The 14,391-nt window shown below is 34.3% G+C and overlaps 1 protein-coding gene across 1 annotated transcript; it reads right to left on the bottom strand.

The window, feature by feature from the left end:
• Window positions 1-620: 620 nt before the first annotated feature.
• LOC141317162 (PDZ domain-containing protein 4-like) lies at window positions 621-5,592 on the bottom strand (the record flags this gene model as incomplete). Its single annotated transcript, XM_073832967.1, has 4 exons — window positions 621-683; window positions 2,941-3,039; window positions 3,155-3,245; window positions 5,315-5,592. Coding segments are annotated over 4 exons (531 nt in total), but the record flags the coding sequence as incomplete, so codon positions are not given.
• Window positions 5,593-14,391: the final 8,799 nt, after the last annotated feature.

The following is a 14,391-nucleotide window of genomic DNA, read 5'->3' as shown; positions in this document are numbered from 1 at the left end:
AAAGAAAGACACTGTTAAGTGTTTCTTTTATAGCACTTTATCTATGTGTGTCAATTGATTTTAAATTACAATGGATATTTTTCAAGGCCGTTATGTCAAAATGAGTTTTTTCTCCTACACTGAGCCATAAATCTCCACTTCAGTATCACTTACACACACCAAACTTTACATTTTTATTCCTGTCTATATCATGAAGGTTTTTACAGAGGGATTTGTTCATATATAATTTGCTTGATTTCATACAACATTTTATTTCCCAAAAAATGGTAAAGAAAAAAAAAAACAGTGTGTTTCCTGTCTGTTCTAAAAAAAAATTTCTGAATTATGGTGAGACGGAATGAAAATTAAACAAGAATTTTGAAACTGACTTCATCCAGTGTTTAGATTTTTGTACTAGAAATGTATGCAAATTAACACATATTTCATTAAATAATGGATCATTTGCATATTTCAACCTAACATTTTAGAAAACTTGTAATACAAAAAAATGTTTGCAATTATCAATGTAATCAATCAACTGGGTAAGTTGATAACTATTAATAATTTTTTTACCCTATCCACCTGCAATGTCATGAGATCAGGTAGTTCTTTTTATTAGTGTTTTAAGGAAGTTGAATTACCTGCAGTATTCTGTCTCCCTCGCGGATTCGGCCATCTTTAGCGGCAATGCTATTAGGATTGACCTGCAACGACAAGACAAGACATGGAATATTGACTTCTCAGACATCCTGAAGGAATATTCCATGTAAACACGATTTAAGCTCAAAGCTGCTAATTACTAAATAATTCAAACTATGCAACTTTTGGCCCCCTAGCGGTAGAAACGAAATGGTAGGTACAGTACTTGTGGATGAACATCGTTTTGGTAATTAGATGAGTTGTGCATCGCCTTTGAGCTCTCGCTGCAGAATCTGTGGATGAATCTGATGGATTGGAGTACGAATGTCAGTAACTAATGTAACTAATGCCATTACAAAACATAATAATAGTTATACTATGGGGCCATTGAATGCCTGAATCTGATTGGCTGACGAACGTTGTAATAGTGTGCTTTAAATTTAGGAAACGCACTGGACATAAGGGGATGGGAGACATCATTTGCAATAATTAGCAATAACTCTACCAATTAGTCTATTTCATACTAGTGTACTATTACTATTACAATCATTGATGCTCCCACTGCTTCCACCTCTGTGTCCACTACTGGTTTCACTATATTGTTATATTTCTACTAGGGCTCCTCTTAGTTATCTGTTCAATCACGTTAAAAGTAGGATATCATATGTCATCGCCATTATTGTATCCTGGATCTGTCTCTTTATACTGAGGTTAACATCTACTGCTCCGATTGCTGTTTAACATTATATTATAATATCACTACTATTGTATATTGTATTGCTTCCTGTTCAATATTTAGTACAGTTATGTCTACTCTATAGTTAAATCTTTTCACTAAACAACACAGAAATCAAATGATTTAACTTATCTCTGTACCCATTTAAACTACCACATCCATAAAAAAAAAGGAAACGCACGGTGAACATAGTTCCAGGCAGCTCTTGACCACATTACATGTCTATATCACTTCGCCACACCATTTCAGCTATTTCAAAGGTCCTTACAGCCCAAAACAATCAAAACCCACAATGACACTGGGCAAACAAATAAATACAGTAAACAATAGGAGAAAAATGACAGATTATTTCCATGTCTTTGCTACAATATCACGTTTTATTATGTACAGAAAGTACATACTTGCCAGGTTGCCAGGTTTTCACAACAAAGCCTAATCGCGTTTCGAAAGGTGTCTCGAAAAGGTGTCTAATCGCGTTTCGAAAGGTGTCATGTTCCGGGGTATAAAATGCACTTTTTTTTGCTTTCCAGAGGCTATATATCTCCTTATTGAGGTCGCTTTAACACACGGCATGAAAAACAAACCATGACAACGTGTTAAAGTAGACAAATTTTGGAGAAAAATTGTGGATCTGGGTAACTGACCAAACTGTGACGCAAGTGCAAATACTCAATACCAACATAAACACTGTTTTGTGATGTTAGAACTAGCAAACTAGCAAGATTTAACCATGCTGTTCTCTGAATGGGTAAATATTAATGGACGTCATGGATATTTACCAATTAAATGACATGTTTGTGCAGGATGTTGGTGCATGTTTTGTTACAGGCTCTTCCGCTTTCCTTTTTACTTGCAAACTCTTCTGTGTGTGTGTGTGTGTGTGTGTGTGTGTGTGTGTGTATCCCACAAGGATAGGAATACCAGTAGATTTTGACCTTGTGGGGACATTTCTCAGGTCCCCATGAGGAAACAGGCTTATAAATCATGCACAATGAGTTTTTTTGATGAAGTAAAAGTGTGCACAATCTCCTGTGAGGGCTAGGTTTAGGTGTAGGGTAGGTTTAGGGCGATAGAAAGTACGGTTTGTACAGTATAAAAACCATTACGCCTATGGAATGTCCCCATTAAACATGTAAACCCAACTTGTGTGTGTGTGTGTGTGTGTGTGTGTGTGTGTGTGTGTGTGTGTGTGTGTGTGTGTGTGTGTGTTTTTGCAAACAGTGATTACTAGATGGTTTCCTTGTGGATGATCCATCAGTGAGTATTTATCATTTGTTGCCATTTTAAGCTTTAACACCTTCCATCTGTTTACATACAGCTTTACATACAGAATTAGTATGCACTTTGCAAAACTGAAAGCATGATGCATTGTAAATGCATTGTAATTGTCATGCTCAAGTAGAATTATCTTGTGTTTACATTGACTCTAAAGAGATAAAATAGTGTTTTGGATTTAATATGACATTTTATTCAAATGGATGATTTATCTATAACGCTTCAACATAAGGGCTTAGGTTCACAGTCCTCCCTCAGCCTTCATTCATAATTCATCGGTCAGCAGATTCCCATTATTCCCCGTTTCTCACCTCACCCACGTAGATACCCAGATCCTCTTCATCATCAGTGCGATAACACACAGTTAAACCCAGTTTATCTTGCTGACAAGATTTATACAGTTCCACCTCCTGAAGAAAAACAGATTGAGAGAGAATTAAACAAACAGAGATAAGATGCCTCTCCACCAGGATTTCAGTCTAAAACAAACTTAAAGTAGAGGAAGTTTAAAGAGACAGCGCTGACCTCATACTCCAGGTCATCTTGTCTGTCCACCTCATGTTGACTAATGTCAAAGTAGTCCGTCGGGTCGTAGTACACATGGTCAATAGGAGGGCTGAAGAGGAAAAAAAAAACGATATCAACCACCCTTTTATATAAATAAATGCATTTATTCAGTAAGGATGAAGCAAATGCATCAAAAGTGGCAGTAAAGACATTTAAAATGTTAAAAAATAGTTTGGGATCAGTAAGATTTTTTTATGTTTTTTAAAGACGGTTCTTATGCTCATCAAGGCTGCATTTATCAAAAATACAGAAAAAAATGTAATATTACAAAATGTTATTACAATACAAAATGTTTTTTTTTTTTTTTTATATATACTTTAAAATATAATTTATTCCTGTAATGCTAAGCAAAATTTTCATCAGCTGTTACTCCAGTCTTAAGTGTCACATGATCATTCATAAATCATTACAATTTATTCAATTTATTTATCAGTTACGATTTATTATCAATGTTGAAAACAGTTGTGCTGCTTAATATTTTTTTTAGGCCCTGTGATACTTTTTTTCAGGATTTTTTGATCAATAAAAGGTTAAAAAGGACAGCATTTATTTAAAATAGAAAGGTTTTCTAACAATATACACTACTGTTTAAAAGTTTGGAGTCTTTCTTTTTTTAAAGAAATTAATACTTTTATTCACCAAGTCTGTGTTAAATTAATAAAAAGTGATAGCACAGATTTGCATTGTTGGAAAATATTCATATCTTGAATACATTCGGTTCCAAAAACAATATTTTATTACTGTTTCCAACATTGATATTTCTAATAATAAATCAGCATGTTAAATTGATTTCTGAAGGATCACGTGACACTTAAGACTGGAGTAACACATGATGAAAATTTAGCTTTGATTACAAAGATAATTGTAATAACATTTTGCAATATTACTGTTTTTTTTCTGTATTTTTAATCAAATAAATGCAGCCTTGATGAGCATAAGAGACTTCTTTAAAAAACATTACAAGTCTTAACTGATCTCAAAATCCTGAAAAAATATCACTGTTTAAATATGAAGCAGCATAGCTATTTTTTAACATTTATTATAATTAGAAATGTTTCTTGAGCATCAAATCAGTATATTAGAATAATTTCTGAAGGATTATGTGACACTGAAGACTGGAGTAATGATGCTGAAAATTAAGCTTTGATCATAGCAGTGTTGTTTTCGTCAACGATGACGATGACGAAATCATTTCGTTGACGCCACTTTTTTTCATGACGATAACGAGACGATGACGAGATAAAAATGGCTCGTTGATGACTAAAACATGACGAGACCTGTGTGAGTTTTCGTTGACGAGACGAGAATAGACGAAAATGTTAGTGGATGGTCCGTCAGACGTTTAAAATGCATGACATTTCCGCTTATTGTGCATGCCAATTAAAACTTAAAAAGTATCTGACGCTATGGCAAGCCGTTTTAGCATTAAATACTCTTTGCTATACTAGTATGGCAAGCCGTTTTAGCATTCCATCCTTGTTTGTCTTTTATGTTCTAAAACATTCCTTCATTATTGTAATTATTGGTGAAGATTGTTGATCCGGAAGCTCACATTGTGTTGAACTATAGATCTGCTATTTTCAGAACTTATAAGTGACACTACCCAACAGCAAAATACTTACTGACCTACATTAATTTGTTAAAAGACTACCTTTTTCCCTTTTTTTGACTAAAACTAGACTAAAACCTTTTTGACTTTTCGTCGACTAAAACTAGACTAAAACCTTTTTGACTTTTCGTCGACTAAAACTAGACTAAAACCTTTTTGACTTTTCGTCGACTAAAATTGGACTAAAACTATCACATATAGAAGTGACTAAAATTTGACTAAAACTAAGAAGCATTTTAGTCCAAAAGACTAAGACTAAGACTAAATCTAAGATGTTTGTCAAAAACAACACTGTTCATAGGAATAAATTACATTTAATAATACATGCAAATAGAAAACTGACCATTTAAACTGCACAATATTACTGTTTTTAGCATAAGATACTTCTTAAAAAAACCACTTTTTGACATTAGTGTAAATAGTTATTTGTATTGCATGTATTAACATTGATTTTAATAATACTTTTTCCTAACAGTGACAACTGATATCTTTAACCAATCCACACTTACAGCTGGCTGAAGAGGTATGGCTCTGGCATGGGCGGCAGTGGAGGGGAAGGAGGTGACGCTGGTCTGTTGTGATGGACGGGTCTGCCTAATGTCACCATATGCTGGAAGCTAATATCTGTCTGTGTCCCGCTGTCCACACAGTCAGTCATTACTGCTGTCCCTCCACCAGCTCCAGGCACACCTGCTTTCCTCCTGGGACCCCACCTCATGTTCCTCCTGCAGCGCAGCGCTTGTAGGGTCTGCTCCTGAGAGAGTCGAGACAGGTCTCTACTGTTCACCTGGACAAATACATAGACAGTCAAAAGATTACCACTTTGAATTTTAACACACTGGATATGTTAAACAGGTCACGCTATCCACTTTTCCTTGATATTGTGAAATGAAAGCACTTGAAAACTTATTTTTACATACATGAATGTTTACTGAGTAATCCACTGTTTTATACAGCTGAGGTCAAAAGTTTACATAGACCTTTCAGAATCAGCAAAATGTTAATTATTTTACCAAAACAAGAGGATCATACAAAATGCATGTTATTTTTTATTTAGTACTGACCTGAATAAGATATTTCACATAACAGACGTTTACATCTAGTCCACAAGAGAAAATAATAGTTGAATTTATAAAAATGACCCCATTCAAAAGTTAACATACACTTGATTCTTAACCTGAATGATCCACAGTTGTGTTTTGTTTTGTTTTTTTGTTTTTTTTAGTGATAGTTGTTCATGAGTCTCTTGTCTGTTCTGAACAGTTAAACTGCCTGCCGTTTTTTTTTTTTTTTTTAGCATTTTTGTGAACCCATTCCAACAATGACTGTATAATTTTGAGATTAATCTTTTCACACTGAGGACAACTGAGGGACTCATATGCAACTATAACAGCTATAACAGAGGGTTCAAACACTCACTGATGTTTCAGAAAGAAAAACATTGCATTATGCATTAAGATGCATGAAATGCAATAAGAGCCGGGGGTGAAAACTATATTTGAATTTGAATATCAGGGTAAATATAACTTTTGTCTTCTGGGAAACATGTAAATATCTTCTGTAGCTTCTGCAGTACTAAATTAAATATGATATCCAGGCAAAATAAGAAAAATTTACACATCCTCATTCTGTTAAATAGTTTTCACCCCCCGGCTCTTAATGCGTCGTTTTTTTCTTCTGAAGCATCAGTGAGCGTTTGATCTTTCTGTAATAGTTGCATATGAGTCCCTCAGTTGTCCTCAGTGTGAAAAGATGGATCTCAAAATCATACAGTCATTGTTGGAAAGGGTTCAAATACACAAAAATGCTGAAAAACCAAAGAATTCTGAAGAACAGCAGGTAGTTTAACTGTTCAGGACAAACAAGGACCTTAAAAATGAAGATACCAAAAGAAAAGTTTGTTAAGACCCAATATCTTAAAAGGCATTAAGATATCTTTAATACGTCTTGAGTTAGAGACATGCAAACTTTGGAGAACAACTTGAAAAGTGCTGTTTCCCCATTTTCGACTGGTCTCCATTGGCACATTATGCAACAAGGATTGCTGAAGTCAATAGATTTTACTAACAGACCTACCAATCTCTGTGTGAAAGTAGCATTATGATGCTGCCATCTTTCTTATTTTTACACCCCTGTAAATTGGCTCTGAATCTCAATTGAACATTGTCATTTTGACCTCCCTCAACAAAATAGTGGATTACTCACTAAACATTCATCCATGACATTTAATATTTTGGCTTTCATCACTGTAGATGTTTATCTTCCTTCAGAAAAAAATATTAGCAAAATTTGAGCCAGGGAGGTTCCTGAAATTTGTAAATTTGGTTGAATGCTCATTTTTGTAACTAAGTTGGAAAAAACATGGTTAACAAAGGTCACACATTAGCTAAACCTATTCAGTGCAGCAAAATAAGATGATGTTAATAGAATATGCACATATAAAGCAACAAAAAAGCCTCTTAAAAGGTCAAAGAGAGAATCTGAAAAATAATAAATGAATGAATTATAATTATAATTAATTGTGGTTGTGACCAGTGTTGATTTAGTATTATTTTTTATACCATTGTAGGTTTTTAGCAGTATTTAGAATTTATATTTTCAGTTTTTAGTACCTTTTAGTAAATTTGTTATACGCTTTTGTAATTTTTGTTTTTTATAATTCCATTTTGCATTATTTTATTTCATTTTTAGAAGTTTCAGTAATCAAACCTAAAATATTAGTTCACTCCTTAATTACATTTTTTTACTCACCCCCATGTCATCCAAAATGTTCATGTCTTTCTTTCTTGAGTCAAAAAGAAATTAAGGATTTTGAGGAAAACATAACAGGATTTTTCTCCATATAGTGGACTTCAATGGGGATCAGCGGGCTGAAGGTCTAAATTGCAGTTTCAATGCAGCTTCAAAGGGCTCTACACAATCCCAGCCGAGAAATAAGTGTCTTATCCCAATGAAGTCCACTATATGGAAAAAAAAAAATCCTGTAATGTTTTCCGCAAAAACATGAATTTCTTTGCAACTGAAGAAAGAAAGACATGAACATCTTGGATTACATGGAGGTGAGTAAATTATAAGGAAATTTTTATTCTGGAAGTGAATTAATCCTTTATCATTTCTAATTCATTTATTATTTTTTCCCTAATTTTAGCTTTATTTAAATTATATAATAGATTATATATATATATATAATCTATTATATATATATATATAGTTAACATTAACAACACTGGTTGTGACTGTTTTTAAAACAAGTAACACTGATTAAGCAGACTTGACAAAACTGAGAATTTACAGACAATAATACTGTAAAACATGAAGTATACATGAAGTGAGAATAATATCTTGCTCTGATACGGAAAGAGATCATTGAGAAAAGAAGTCTTCACAATGTGAAAGAACAGATTTAACATGAAAACTCATAGACTGAATGTTTGTTAGTATGAGAGACATTTGTTTGACTAACAGTGAACAGCTGCTGGATGCTCATCAGTGTACATAACAAAACAAATGCAACAGATGTGGTTAGTTAAAAGGACATTTCACCCACAAATTAAAATTCTGTCGTAATTTATTCTCCTGTATTTTCCAAACCCCAATGTCTTTCTTTCTTCTGTGGAACACAAAATGTGACCCTGGACTTAAGTCTTAAGAAGCACAGGTATATTTGTAGCAATAGCAAACAATGCATTGTATGGGTCAAAATTATAATTTTTTCTTTTATGCCAAAAATCATTAGAATATTAAGATCATGTTTCAATGAAGATATTTCATACATTTCCTACTATAGATATATCGAAACGTAATTTTTGCTTAGTAATATGCATTGCTAAGAACTTCATTTGGACAACTCTAACGGCGATTTCCTTAATATTTAGAATTTTTTGCATCCTCAGATTCCAGATTTTCAAATAGTTGCCAAATATTGTCCTATCATAACAAACCATATTCCATTAATGGAAAGTGTATTTATTCAGCTTTCAGATGATGTATAAATCTCATTTTCAAAAAAACTGATCATAGTGTCACAGATAAGATATTTTGAAGAATAATTTAACTCTCTATGCAATGAAAATCAGTGATGTCCAAAACACAACCTGATCATATGACGTACCTGAAATAACCTTTTGCAATATGCAAAATACATAATGCCATGTACTTTTGTGTGTCCACTGAAATGTCCACTAAATGGCGCTAAAACAGTGTTTTTTTTTTTTGTTTTTTTTTGCGGAACAGTTCTGACTTGAAATGTCCATTGAGTGGTGCTATAACTCTAACGCTCCATGACATTTTAAAATAACATACCATCTGCACTACACCTAAACCTACCCGATAGTATGAAAAAAAGTGAATGTGATGTAAAAACGCAATTGCAAACATGCCGTTTTAGCTTGTTTTTCAATCTCTTATCTTTCAGCTCTTTCATTGTGAGTCATGTTTTTCCCAGGATTTGTACCCAAGGATTCTGCATCCTAAGTCCAACTCCGTGCCGGCTGAGCTACTGAGCAAGCTTGTTACATCTGGAAAGTGAAACATATGAAGCTGTAATCATAAATGTGGACGAATTACAAGTACTCGCTGTTTTACCGCCTCTAGTGTTCATTTCTGTTGGAAATTGCAGTGACACTTATTGGTACGCATTTCGCGTCTTGCGAAAAAGTTCCCACATGTGCATTTTCGTCATGAGATCACATTGAAAAAGCCAAAATATCCTTATTTTTGTTCCACAGAAGAAATCAAGTCATTAGGGTTTGAAAAATGAGGGTGAATAAATGACGACAGAATTTCATTTGTAAGATTTGTAGGCAAGCTATCCCTTCAACATGAGCGCTTAAAGGATTAGTTCACTTTCAGAACTGCATTTTGGAAGTTCAAACTTGGGGCCACCATAGAAGTCCACTATATGGAGAGAAATCCTAAAACGTTTTCCTCAAAAAAACTATTTATTTACGACTGAAGAAAGAAAGACATGAACATCTTGGATGGCAAGGAGGTGAGTACATAATCTGTGAATTTTGGTTCTTAAAGTGAACTTATCCTTTAACACAACATAACATCTCAACATATCTATGACATTCACTAATCGCAAGGAACACAAAACATCTACGCAACACTCAGACATAAAACACTAAACCTTTATTCCAACCTCCCCATTAAAAGAGCACAGCATGCCTTTTATCTGCCCCCTCTGTGGGTAGAAAGAGAAGGAAAAATTAAGATGGGGGGGGGAGAAGCATACCCACGTAGAAAGTCCAGTTCATTTAGTGCTGAGGAGACAGTTGAGAAACTGCAATAAGGGAAATTACAAACAACTCAGCAGATTTAGGTCTCATGGTGATAAATGACCACAATACTCAAGATCTGCAGAGAAAAGGGTTTTAAAGTGTATGGGTTTAATATATAAGATGTAGTATTGGAGATATACCCTGTGGTTTCAAACTCTTAAAGGTGGTGTTTAGTTTATACATATTGCCTGATTTACATCTTAGATGTATTTATATTAATGCTGCACTGCAAACAATGCTTTTCTTACTTAGATTTTTTGTCTTGTTTCCAGCCAAAATATCTAAAAATTCTTAAATCAAGAAGGAAAGTAAAAAGTCAAAATTAAAAAAAATAATAAAATAATAATAATCTGCCAATGGGGTAAGAAAAATAATCTTGTTTTCTGTTTGAAATAAGATTTTTTTTTTCTTACCCCATTGGCTTGTTCTAAGCAAAAACTCACTTAATTTTGACTTGGTTTTTTTTCTGAAAAAAAGAAAAGAAAAGAATTTGTACTTGAATTTGTGAGAATTTGTGTCTAGAAAATCCTTCTTGATTTAAGAATTTTTAGATATTTTGTCTGGGACAAAACATCTAAGTAAGACAAGCATTTTTTTGCAGTGTGGGCAATGATTAATCACGATTAATCGCATCCAAAAAAAAAAAATTGTGTACGTAATATGTGTGTACTGTGTATATTTATTATGGATATATAATACAGACACATGCATGTATATGTTTAAGAAAAAGATGTCATGTTTATGTTATGTGATAAATATATTTATATATAATATAAATTATATGAATATAAATATATACATGCAAATATTTTCAAAATATAAACTATACATGCATAATAAATATACACAGTACACACACATATATCATGTACACAAAAACTTTTATTCTGGATGTGATTCATCGCGATTAATCATTGCCCAGCATTAATTTATCTTTGAGTAACATATTGTCCATGTCATTAGTGACTCCTTGCAGTTATTTTCATGCAAGTCATTGTCTACCCTTGTGAAAAAGAAGTGTTTAATTGTATTAACTTTGCACTTGTACTTCAGATCTTAAACTATTTAGCAATTTAATTTAATTACAACTAACCCTTAAATGCATACCTCTGGTCTTTAGCAACCCGGGACATCATTTACTACCCTCTCCCTCTTTCTTTTTATTTTTTTTTTTTATTTTTTTTTAAGTTTGGCATAAGCTTTCTTACTATTCTATTTCATTATGGACAATAAAACAATAAAAAAAAAAAAAATATATATATATATATATATATATATATATATATATATATGAAGTGAAGTGATTACAGAGAGCCTATAGCAGATCATCTTTGACCTCTGACCTCTGTGCCTTTCTGACCTTTCCTCGAGGTTTATGAAGCACTAGCGGTTGTATAAAAGTGATCCCCTCTGAATGTTTCCTCTGTGTTTGTGTGGAGGTATGTATGAGGCTGGTAATCCCACAGCGAGAGCGATAGTAATTAGGGATTAGAGAGTGATAATATTCAGCGGGATTCTGATGGAAACAGCGTGAGTTTGCGGCTCAGGTCAGGGTGGCCGGCTTTATCAAAGAACACCGTGCTGCTACAACAGCCAGAAAACCCAGAGCAAAGACCTTGCCTTCCTCCTCCGCTGAGTCCGATTTAAATTCTGCTGCTCTAAATACTGCGTCAAGTAGCAGAATTAGTATGGATGAAGTTATTCCTCTCAGACGCACACGCCGCAGGTTTCTGAAAGGGTAATGGATATTCATTAATAGGCCGGACAGAACTCTTTTTTTTAAGGGAATTTGTCTCGATTTGTGCCTTGCAGGCTTTGCATAACCAAACACCCGCGAGCCTTTCATTACAAATCTGTAAGCCGCAAAACACAAGCCTAAATTCATACATCATTCATTGCGAGCACAACATGTTAAGTGTTGTGTTTTTAGTTTTTGCACGGCATTGCAATAAACAGTTTTATCTTTTATTGAGGCAGAGCAACAGTCAAGAGAATAATTGTTTTATAGTAGAGTTTTTGTTATAGTGACAATTCATTTATGATTTTAATTAGGGATGTGCAAAATTACACATTTTCATTAGTCATTACAATATAATTAGTCCACCAACTAATGTGTTATGTCCAAACCCATGATCAAAGTATGAAGTATTGAAGTAGTGCTGTCAATCAATCAATAAAAAAACTAATTAATAATATTTTTTTCTAAAATAAATTGTGATACAATCTAGGAAAACCCAACACATTGTGAAATTTGACCTTTTTTAAGTTTTGATACTTTGATACTTCAACAACATTCACATTATTTATCAGACAGAAATTGAATGAAGTTATCAAAAAGTAAATACTAAATTAAACCAATGTCACTAAGGCTCAACCCAATTGACCTGACGGGGGCGCTACAGCAATCAAAAGTACAAAATCGCTCATAACTCCTAACCTCATTAGAATCCTTGACTCAAAACACATACCAGATTTGATCATGAGGCTGGCAAAAATGTGGGTATTTTGGATATTTTGAAAAACATACCTTTGCAAACTAGTCCTAGGTTTTTTGCCCAATCCAAACCTAACCAGTACAGAAAGATTATCTGGAAAGTGAATATAAAAAACTATAATGAAAAAAGTTGAACTTTCTACTCACTGTCGCAAAGGGATGCCAAAATGTTCTAAAGGGGCAGGGCCGCTTTTAGTAAAATGAGAAAACTCCTGAACAGAATGAGATATCTTAGCCAAATTCAGAACACCTACACTCCTAAAAATAAAGGTTCCAAAAGCGTGTTTTTGCAGTGATGCCATAGAAGAACCATTTTTGGTTCCCCAAAGAACCTTTTAGTGAACGGTTCCTAAAAGAACCATTTTGAAGAACATTTTAAAAAATCCAAAGAATCTTTTTTTGACTATAAAGAACCTTTTCTGCATTTGAAAGGTTCCATAGATGTTCATGGTTCTTCATGGAACCATCAATTTCCAATAAAGAACCTTTATTTTTGAGTGTATAAGAGAACAATCTGAGGTCACAGAAGAAAAAAAAACATTGCAGAGCTTGCGGTACAATTCAAAAAAGTATACAAATTGTCCAGTTTTATTGGTAAATTAGCGATTGTTTCTCAAGATAAGACCCTTCATCCTCGGCTGGGATCATTTAGAGCCCATCGAAGCTGCATTTAAACTGCATTTTGGAAGTTCAAACTCGGGGGCACCATAAAAGTCCACTATATGGAGATAAATCTTGAAATGTTTTCCTCAAAAAACGACTGAAGAAAACGAAAGAAAGCCATGAGCTTGGATGTAGCAGTCTTCAATACTCTCTGTTCTTGTATTGTATATTTTTGCTGAATATTCCATTTTACTTGGGAATTCTTTAGATTATGCAAAGTGATTTATGAATGGCTTTTCACATCGACTTAAACATCTGAATTCTGCAGTTGTGTCTACAGTATTGTATTGGCACAGACCCAGTGCGGGGCATTTGCTGACAAACCGGTATGTCCCTTCCAAATCCATTTCAACACGATAATACCACTGCTCTGTTGTGCCTAAAATTGCCACACTGGACTTGAGGATTCATCGTCCCTCAGTTTTTAATAGTCTGGCTGTAAAGGCCACTTTTCTCGGCTGTCATATCATTTCCAAGGATACGACCGTCAGGGGCACTGGCTTTCATAAACGCAATCATGCACACAGTTTAACACGTCTTCCCTAGTCAGAGCTATAAACACACACATTCTTGAAGCGCAGTTTGGACGGGCGGTTTAATTAACAGTAAGCGATGATTTATTACATAGAGGATGTCCTCATCTCCGGCACGGAAGCATAAGCGTGTCCCAAGACGCTAATTCGAGCGGGGTAATGCAGAATACATCTCCAGCCGCACGTCCGCTCCTGTGGCTGCAGGGTTACGGGTCCACAGACAGATAAATGATTGCGGAGGAACAGAGCTAAGGTGTGGAGTGAAGACACAAAAACAGCGACTGGTCTTCAGTATTCCTTATGAAGCTGCAGTACAGAACAGAAGGGGGATGGAAGGGGAAGTTCAAAGAAGGTGACAGACAGAGAGAAACAAAACAGGGGGAAGGGAAAGAGAGCATGATGAGGGGGACACAGAAAGACTATCTCAGCCTCTACTGCCTACATGAGCAGCATTTTAACCACGACTGGTGCTACAGAGGGTCTCACGGGTTAAACTGGTTATTAAAAACAACCTATCGATATAATTAAACTGTCACTTATTTTTATCATTGTTATCATTTATTTATTATTTATTTAGATCGATTATTATTTAGAGCTTATCATCAATGTGTTAT

Source organism: Garra rufa, unplaced genomic scaffold (genome assembly GCF_049309525.1).
Source record: "Garra rufa unplaced genomic scaffold, GarRuf1.0 hap1_unplaced_420, whole genome shotgun sequence".
NCBI lineage: Eukaryota > Metazoa > Chordata > Actinopteri > Cypriniformes > Cyprinidae > Garra > Garra rufa.
The sequence above is the reverse complement of the archived record's forward strand: the minus strand, read 5'-3'. Positions and strand labels throughout refer to the sequence as shown.